The sequence below is a fragment of the Sus scrofa genome, chromosome 13, assembly GCF_000003025.6.
Source record: "Sus scrofa isolate TJ Tabasco breed Duroc chromosome 13, Sscrofa11.1, whole genome shotgun sequence".
Classification (NCBI taxonomy): Eukaryota; Metazoa; Chordata; class Mammalia; order Artiodactyla; family Suidae; genus Sus; species Sus scrofa.
The window spans coordinates 27,695,044-27,704,833 of NC_010455.5; the positions used below are offsets into that span (position 1 = coordinate 27,695,044).

A 9,790-nucleotide genomic window follows, 5' to 3' on the forward strand; every position below is an offset into this window, starting at 1 on the left:
CTTCCCTGATCCAGCGCCACCTGCCTCCTTAGCCTCACTTCCTCCCACTCAGGCCACACCTGCCACACCAGACTCCTGTGTTTTGAACATGCTGTCCCTACTTGTGCTTCCAGATTTACACAGGCTTTTTTTCTTCCCCTGAAACTTTCCCACATGCATCTAACCTTCTCTACACCTTTTTTTAATTGAAATAGAGTTCATTTACAGTGTTGTGTTAGTTTCTGGTATACAGCAAAGTGATTCATTTATGAGATTCTTTTCCATTATGGTTCCTTACAGGATATTGAATATAGTTCCCCATGCTATACAGTAGGCCTTTGCTATCATCAATTTTACATAGCGTGTAAGTGGTAATCCCAAACTCCTTTATCCTTCTCTCTTTCCCCTTTAGTAACCATAAGCTTGTTTTCTGTGTGAGTCTGTTTCTGTTTTGTAAATAGATTCATTTGTGTCATATTTTAGATTCCATGTATAAGTGCTGTCATTTTGTATTTATCTTTTTCTTCCTGCCTTACTTCACTTAGTTTGATAATCTCTAGGTCTATCCATGTTGCTGCAAATGGAATGATTTCACTGTTTTTTATGGCTGAGTAGTATTGCATTGTATGTGTGTAACACATCTTCTTTCTCCATTCATCTGTTAATGGACATTTTGGTTGCTTCCATGACTTGGCTGTCGTAAGCGCTCCTGTGAACGTAAGAATGCATGTGTCTTTTCAAATTGGAGTTTTCATCTTTTCCAGATATGTGCCCAGGAGTGGGATTGCTGTATCCTATGGTAACTCTAGTTTTAGTAGGAACCTCCATACTGTTTTCCATAGTGGCTGCACCAAATTACATTCCTACCAAGTGTAGGAGGGTTCCCTTTTTTCCCCACCCTCTCTGGCATTTGCTTTTTATAGACATTTTGATGATGGCCATTTTGATCAGTGTGAGGTGATACCTCATTGTAACTTTGATTGGCATTCTCTAATTTGTTATTTTGATTGGCATTTCTCTAGTAATTAGCAAGGCATCTAACCATCTCTAAATCCTATTTATCTTTTCATATTGATCGCCTTAGACTTCTTTAGAAAACTTTACATGCCCCTCCAGTCCCTTCACCTTGGCATGGCACTTGATACGCTGAATTCGGATTTAGAAGTTGTTTCCCTGCATCCTGACCATGAGCCTGTGGCTTTATTATACCGTTTAAGATTCTTAACCTGCATCCTTTTATTTGAAACATTTTTTTTCTTCAGTCTCTTCAATTCCTATCTAAAAATCTCTAAGATGTACAAGGGTTTGTTTTGAGTAGTAATATTTCCAGCATTACATCATCTTTTTCTTACCACTGACTTGAACTTTCCTTCTAGGAGAATGATTTTCAAAATGTCTCACTATCATTTATTAGGGTCCTAAACTTGGGTTATTAAAGTAACAAAACTAAGTATTTCTTCCTTGTTTTAAACACTGTAGCTTTTTGAGAGATTACCGAGTTATTTTGACCTGCAGAGGAGGCTGATGCTTTTGGAAGATCAAATAAGCTATCTTCTGGGTGGCATCCAAGTTGTTTATATTGAAGAGTTACAGCCAGTGTTGACACTTGAAGAATACTACTCTCTTCTTGACGTGTTCTATAATAGACTTTCGAAAAGTCGAATACCTTTTCACCCTCGAAGTCTGCGTGGTTTACAAATGATCCTTAACAGGCAAGTATCCAAAACAGTGACTTCTACTCAGTCACTCAGATGGGTGGTGTGTGTACATGCATTAAATTGTTTTGTATTTCCATCTGATTCTTAGGAATTAAAGAAAGCAATGCCACTACCTCTGTTGGCAACACTTTTTTTTCCACATTAGAAAAGCCAACATGAGAGGACTGAATGATCGAGTCTCTAGAACCTTCTGTAAATGTATTGCCACTTACAGGGCAGATCAGTCCTGTGGAAAACTTGAGAGGATTCAATTAATGTTACATCAATAGCTGAGCTTTTGTGTGCCTCTCAGGCACTGTGCTTGGTACTTAAATGCATTCTCTCTTTAGCTCTCACAGCCTCACCATGGAGTGGCTACTGCCCCAGTTTTACAGATGAGGAAGTTCTCAGGGCAGGAAGTGTGTGGTCATCCTGATAAAGTGTGTCTCTGGGGACAGCCAAACTTCAAGTCACTTTTGCTATACCTTTAAGGTGGATTTTCTTTTTTTTTTTTTTTTTTTTAATTTTCTTGATAAATTCCTTCGCCATTAATCAGATTAATAACACTGTTGATTTGGGTGTAGGGTGGGAGATGGAAGGTTGATGATTTTTCCTTTTCTGTGTGCTTTATTACAGTGACAGATATGCTCCAAGCCTGCATGAACTGGGCCATTTTAACATCCCGACCCTCTGCGACCTAGCCAACCTCCAGTGGTTTATTCTCACCAAAGCCCAACAGGCGAGAGAGAACATGAAGCGAAAAGAAGAGTGAGTGCTGTTAGCCCTCTTCCTGTCTTACCATTCAGTCTAATCTTTAAAAAATCAGGTATTCCGAACTCATAAATATGGGACATTAAAACTATATTAGACTTAGGAAATAGACTGTATTAAACTGTATTTAACTTAGGAATTCCGTATTTATTTATCCCCCACCTTGTTCTGCCAGGGATTGGATGTGGCTGTTTTCTCAGTACAATAACTTCAATTGCGTTACTACCACGTACTTCAATTTGAGAAATAGGTCCTATTAATATAAAAGTCAAGGCAGGAACAGAATGAAAGAACAGAATATCAAAAAGAAATTCTCCTGGTGGAAAAGAGGTGGTGGCAAGGGGAAAAAAAAAAATCAGTTACTACTAGATTAATAGGAGTCTTCACTGTTTAAAATTTTGAAGTCTGCAGGTAGAAAGCAAGCTTCGTCTGCATTGTCATTAAATTTGACATAGGGCTGTCTCTGTGCTGTTTGTGTCTTTGAAGGAATCAGTCATTTTGTAGGCAGGGAGGGCGTGCCTGATAATGTCATATATCTGCTATCAAAAGAGTGTTGTTTTTTTTTAAAGATGTGGCTTAAGGAGGTTTGGTTGCCAGGATTCATTCAGATGCATTTGCTGGGCCCAAAGCTGGGAAGAGCACCCCTGTTAGAAAGATGAAAGCCTGGGCCCGACCTCCAGGAATTTGTTAAGAGGAAGTGCCAGCGCGTCAGTGTAATTTGGAGGTACCGAGGAGGGGGCTTATGTGAGACAGGCCAGGCTGATGCCCTGGGTACAGAACAGGAGCGTCAGAAGGGAAGCTGTGGCAGACAAGGCCCAGGCAAGTGTCCAGAAGGGTGAGGAGGCCTGGGGGTGGAGGTGCTGGCCCAGGTGTGCAGGGTTACTTCTCCCACTGCCAGGTCCCTCCTTGGTCCCCATACATTGCTCGTTCAAAGCCGAGGATGTGAAGTTCCCATTGTGGCGCAGTGGAAACGAATCTGACTAGGATCCATGAGGATGTGGGTTTGAAACCTGGCCTCACTGAGTAGGTTAAGGAGCTGGCATTGCTATGAGCTGTGGTGCAGGTCACAGACGTGGCTTGGATCTGGCGTTGCTGTGGCTGTGGTGCAGGCTATCGGCTTCAGTTCCAATTTGACCCCTAGCCGGAGAACCTCCATATGCTGCGGGTGTGGCCCTAAAGCAAAAAAAAAAAAAAAAAAAAAAAAAAGAAGGATGTGAAACAGAAAGGGCGGCCACAGCAGAGAGCTGTGGACAGCGTCCATTTCACAGGCAATGATGGGGTCGTTTTATGTATAAAGTAAGTGGAGGAGTCGTATCTGCCTCGTGCCTGTAGAACTGGCCACAGTTCTGGGCCAGATCCTGTTGCACCAGTAGTCTGCTTACTGATTGTGGTAAGCATTTATGTTTGTTGTGTTCCTTCCAACATTGGGGCTGATAATTTTGCTGCCTCCTCGCTGCTGCTGTTTCTGGTTTCGCTGTAGGCATCTTATAGCTTTGGAATAGTGCACATAGATTTTATGGAGAGAAAATAAAAGGAGGGAAAATAAAAAGAAATAAAATTCAAATACGTTAGATATTGAACGTTTCCAGTTGCTCAGGTAAAGCCCCTGAGTCATCTCGATTCCTGTCTTACTTCCTCACTCCCCAAATCCTGGCCACCAAGACCTCTCTCACCTTCTCTGTCTCCCCAGCACCTCACCCTGCCGCACTCCTCTACTGCCGCACTCTGGCCTAAGCCTTGAGCCTCCTGTGATGACCTCTCTGGCACCCAGGCTTCCACACACGCCCCTGCACCCTAGGGGGCTCTCAGCAGAGCTGCAGGAGCAAGTTGCCTGCGAAGCCTCGCTGCCCGAGCTGCCTCCTGAGATTCTGCCTCATCCTGCTCCTGCCTGAGAAGCACAGGCTCCCCTTCCTGACCGGCCCTCCTCCCCCAGTCTTCCTGCTTCACCTTCCCGGCCTCCCCCTTCCCCTCCACTGCTTCCTCTGCCACCATCCTCTTCTCTGCTGCCTCCTCTGTACCTGCCACCATCCTCCTCTGACATCTTGTTTTCCTTCCTCATTTATTGTCAGTCCTCCCCGGACAGAATGGGAGCAGAATGACGTGCCTGTTCCGTTCCCTGGGGTCAGCCGGGCTCCTTTCACGCGGCAGAAACTTCGTCGTTTGTTCCCACCTGTGTCAGGGTTAGTGCTGGCCCAGAGCCTGAATCTGCTGACGCTGCCCTGGCCGCAGGCACCCTCACCCCAGCCTCTCCCCCATGGAGAACCTGCCCCAGACCCTGGCCCTCTGCAGAGCTGACTCTGGACCAAGTATCCCTCCCTGTTGGCTGCTCTCCTGCCCTTTGCCCTGTGCTCCCTGCCCTCCCCCAGCTACCTGGGTTGCAGCACATGCTCCTGGTAAAGATTGCCCTCTTTCCTGCAGTAAGCCATGGTTTTCAGGTACTTTATCTGCATCTCAAGTGAATTCTCAAGTGGAAACCCAATTTATAAAAAAGATAAAGGTTCACAGGTGCCCTGGTTGAAGAGAAAGGGACTAGAGGCCACCCATACACTTGAGGGCCCTCTGAGCACCTCTGCAGGACCCTCTGTTGCTCAGTGGTTTCAAAACTACTGTTGTAAGTTAATGTCTGGGTCCTGTCCTCCTAGACACCCCCATGACCTTCTCCAGATTGCAGAGTGGTATGTAGCCCATCTCTTACCCTTGCTGGCTGAGGGCAGAAGTGTGCCCACTGTGCAGGTGAGCAGGCGGCTCCTCCGGTGCCTGGTCCTGTGGGTGTCTGGGAACCCCTAGAGCATCGCTGTCCCAGGCTGGGGTTGGATTGTGGAGGCTCCTGAAGCTGGGGGTCTCGCTCAGCTTTCTGCTTTCCTCAGTCACCAACAGCTGCTTGGAGAAAAAGATTAAGAGCCTTTTAAATTAGGTATTCATTATTTTTACTCCATTACTGCTAAAAAGGTTGAACAAGGACTTGTAGAGAATACCTGTGGAAGTGACTTTATAGGTGCTGCATGATGACTGCAGACAAGTCTTTGGGCTTTTGTGGATACCATTCTCAGTACTGAGAGTAGAAAGTTATAGCCCCGGTATATACAAGTGTATTTTACCTTTTATGTCCTTTTATTATGGCTTGTGGCAATAATGCAGCTGAAACCCAGCCTCTGTACGCTAGCATCAGTCAAGTCTCAGATACAGGGTTTTGGGTAAAGCAGAAAGAACAGCTTTATTGCTTTGCCAGTCAAAGGAGGCCACAGCAAGTGAACACCTCAAAACTATGGCTCCGCCTGAGAGGTTTTTATAGGTTTAGCTTGGGGGGAAAAACAAAAAAACAGCAGGCTGTTGATAAGGATCAGGGTGCCTGCATTCTCCTTCCATAGATCATTTCCAAGTCATCAAGGCTGGAGTTAGGTGGTCCGGTCACGGTTTCTGGTGGTCACCTTGACCTGCTCTCCACAGTGAAGATTGGTTACAAAAAGAAAGGAGTGTTAGGGCCTGTTTCAAAGGAAAAGAAAACCAACCCAGGCACACAGTGTGACTCTAACTAGAAGATAAATCATTATCATTTTAACTAGTTTTTAGCTGTAATACCATATCCTAATGATTAACTCTTGAGTCAGCCTTTTGAAGACGGAGGGGAGGCCTGGGCAACTAAAGGAAAAAAGCTTTTCATTTCACAGCACCAGGACACAGGGATTTGTACATGGTTTCCATAGTATGTTTATTTTCAACCTAACAGGTTGAAGGTCATGGAACACGAACTGATGCAGGCTTCGACGAAGAAATTTTCTCTGGAGAAGTTTTATAAGGAGCCCAGTGTTTCTAGTATGCAAATGGTGGATTGTTGTCAGAGACTTCTAGAGCAGTCACTGCCTTACCTGCAGGGGATGCACCTCTGCGTTTCCCACTTTTACTCTGTTATGCAAGATGGAGACCTTGCATTCCTTGGAATTGGAAGAGTGGAGAAGCCATTAAATAACACAGAAATCTGTATTCCTTTTTAAAGAGATAAACTTAAGAGTTTTTCTTATTTAAATCCACAATTTGATAAAACAGTATTATTTACATGTTACAAGAACAAAGTTTCTAACAGCTGCTTTAAAAGCAGGCTTTTTTTTTTTTTTTTTTTAAGTAATTTCTGTTAGGAAACTCTTTTTAAAAAGGTTTTATCTCCCAATCTTATGGCATGTCTTATCTGATTGGCAAGACTGAGTGAAAAGATGCTACAATGAAAGAACATATTTGTAGTGGTACGAAAATGGGGGATTCTACAGGGTTCAAGACATACATTGTTTTCTCTTTTTTTTTGTCTTTTTAGGGCTGTACCCAAAGCATATGGAGGTTCCCAGGCTAGGGGTCGAGTCTACAGCTGCCACCCTACGCCACAGCCACAGCAACTTAGAATCAGAGCCATATCTGCAACCTGCACCACAACTCCTGGTGATGCCAGATGCTTAACCCACTGAGCAAGGTCAGGGGTCAAACCTGCATCCTCATGGATGCTAGTCAGATTTGTTTCTGCTACGCCACGACAGGAACTCCTATATTTTTATTTTCTGTCGAGTGAATGTTGCTAAGTGTAAACAGATCTCATTCAGTATAGCTCTGAAGTCATGAAACTCATTTCCACATGGAACACAATTCAACATGCAGCGTAACACATCATACATGTCAATACACATGTATTTTACAGCCAGTTATGGACAGTTTCAGTCCAAAACAGATGATTGATGGGTAGTAAATTTTTAACCGAATTTTACCTAAAGAGCAACTAAATGGGGAGAAGGCAACTGAATGAATATGAGACTAACATCACAAGCCCTCTAATAGAGTTTTTTAAAGTGTCTACAGTGACAGAAGAGTTGAAGTTTTCCTACTTATTAAGATATTTTTATTATTGGTAGCCTGTAACCAACAGACAATGAATTTTTTGTGACTCACTGAATGAGGTGAATAATTTTTCATGGACAAACGCTATCCAGGAAAATCCTTGTTCCCGAAGAGTTCCAGCAAATGAAGTCAAGTTTAAAATGATTCAGACCACTCAGGATCTCTGACCCCCTTCTAACCTCGGTCTTCCAATCATTGGAATGCTGATTAAAGCCCCTCTGAGTCACCCCCCATCCATAATTGTGTGAACTTTCCTGGAGCCCTAACACAGCCCAGCCCCAAGCTCTCTAAACACAGGGCTTCTCTCTCTACTGGTATTTCCCTTAGGATAATATTTTATTTTTATTTATTTATTTTTTTTTTGTCTTTTTACCGTTTCTTGGGCCGCTCCCTCAGCATATGGAGGTTCCCAGGCTAGGGGTCGAATTGGAGCTGTAGACGCCAGCCTAATGCCACAGCCACAGCAACACTAGATCCAAGCCAAGTCTGTGATCTACACCACAACTCACGGTAATGCCAGATCCTTAACCCACTGAGCAAAGCCAGGATCGAACCCTCAATCTCGTGGTTCCTCGTCGGAATCGTTAACCACTGAGCCACGACAGGAACTCCAATATTTTAAACCATATCCAAAACTTCAGCTTGTTTCTCAAGAGGACAAGGTGAATCCAAGTTTGGGACACCATTTTTGAGGCTCTTACTGCTGAAGAAATAAGAATTTTTTCCCTAGTGTATTAGAAAGGAGGGGAGATGTTAACCATTTTTGAAGCATGTTTTAAAAATTTATTGAAAGCTAATTATTTAAATGGTTGAAAAACAAATGTGTGTTCTATTAAGTATTGATTTGTTGTAATTATAGTTTTGTGAATATCATCCCTTTTAACCTGTGCCTAACACTGTATGTAATTTTTTTCTCTAATGTGAAAATGTTGCCTGTAAAGATTTCCCAGAGCCAAATGCTGAGAATAAAAAATTCTTTAAAGGTTATGTAAGAAAATTTATTGGAAAATTAGATTTGGATTATGCCATTTCTAAAATCAACTAATACAGAATCATCATAATGTTTTGAATTGGACTTTGTCTCACAATTGTTACATAATAAATATGTCACTCAGATCATTGTTACGTCTTGTTAATCATTTGTTAGTGGTTTATAACTATTGCAACATAAAAGAATTTACAAAAAAATTGGTGGCCTGTTTATGCCAATTTGACTTCCTCTCCTAGTCTAACATAAAAAGTTCCAGAAATTCTTTCTCGCCACTGAAAACTGGAACAGGATCAGACCCCTCTAACCTTGAAGCCTCAGTCTACTTGTCTAACATTGTGAGTGTGCGTTATGCAGCAAAGAAAAACAAACTGTGTCCTTAACATGCTTTAAATAGAAAAAGTTATGTACATTTAATCACAATAAAGATATAAATGTAGTGCTGATACATGTTACCATACAGAGAAGGACATCCAGATCATTCTCATTTCCTATACTTTTTTCTTTCTTTTTTTGGTCTTTTAGGGCCGCACTCATGGCATATGGAGGTTCCCAAGCTAGGGCTCCAGCCAGAGCTGTAGCTATCAACCACAGCCACAACCACAGTCACAGCAATGCCAGATCCTTAACCACTATGCAAGACCAGGGATTGAACCTGCATCCTCCTGGATGCTAGTCAGATTCATTTCCACTGAGCCATGACAGGAACTTCTCATCTCATGTACTTTCAATTGATAAAGGTTTTGAAAAGAAAGCTGGATCAGACATTTCCCTAGAGTTGTGGCACCTGGTGAAAATTGGAGTGGGCCTATGGATGGGATCATAAACTGGGAAAGATTAAGAATTTCCTCATTGGTAGATTACATGCAGATTTCCTGGAAGTGTGTTTGTCTTGCTTAAAACACACTGGAGTATTTTTGTGTGAAGTGGCAAGTCCAAGAATGCAAGGATAGTTGGGGAGTCTGAGCCTACAGATAAATAGTACTTTGTTCTGCTATTCCAGGTTTACTTTATGTTTGAAATTACTGAAAAGTAGGTAACTTTGCAAAACACCATGTCAATACCCACCAAAAAAAGCAGAGAAAACATCACACTTCCTGATAGAGGCCAAGCTTTTCCCACATCCAATTCACAAAAAGTCATGACCTTAATCTCCTTTGTAGTAGTCCACATGTAGTCTAAAGGCACTGTGGGAAGTTAATATTAGAATCCACTATCTCTTCCATGTTGTGGATGTCCTGGATATGCTACAAACAGTGGGGTTTTCAAGTTCCAATTTTCTATATCATTCCACCAAATAACTATTAGACTACATGAATTCAGTAAAGTTACAAAATCAATATCCAAAAATCAGCTGTGTTTCTAAACACTAATAACCATCAGAAAGAAAAAAGTAATCCAATTTACAGCAGCATCCAAGAGAACAAGATAACAGGAAATAAATCTAACAAAGGCCTTGAAAGACCTGCACAGTAAA

The 9,790-nt window shown here is 42.4% G+C and overlaps 1 protein-coding gene across 1 annotated transcript in view; it reads left to right on the forward strand.

The window, feature by feature from the left end:
* TCAIM (T-cell activation inhibitor, mitochondrial) overlaps positions 1 to 8,446 on the forward strand; it is a 55,420-nt gene extending 46,974 nt beyond the window's left edge. The window contains 4 exon segments of the mRNA XM_021071724.1: positions 1,459 to 1,691; positions 2,313 to 2,444; positions 6,175 to 6,368; positions 6,371 to 8,446. Coding sequence (XP_020927383.1) covers positions 1,459 to 1,691; positions 2,313 to 2,444; positions 6,175 to 6,368; positions 6,371 to 6,414 — 603 coding nt within the window. The 3' untranslated portion in view covers positions 6,415 to 8,446.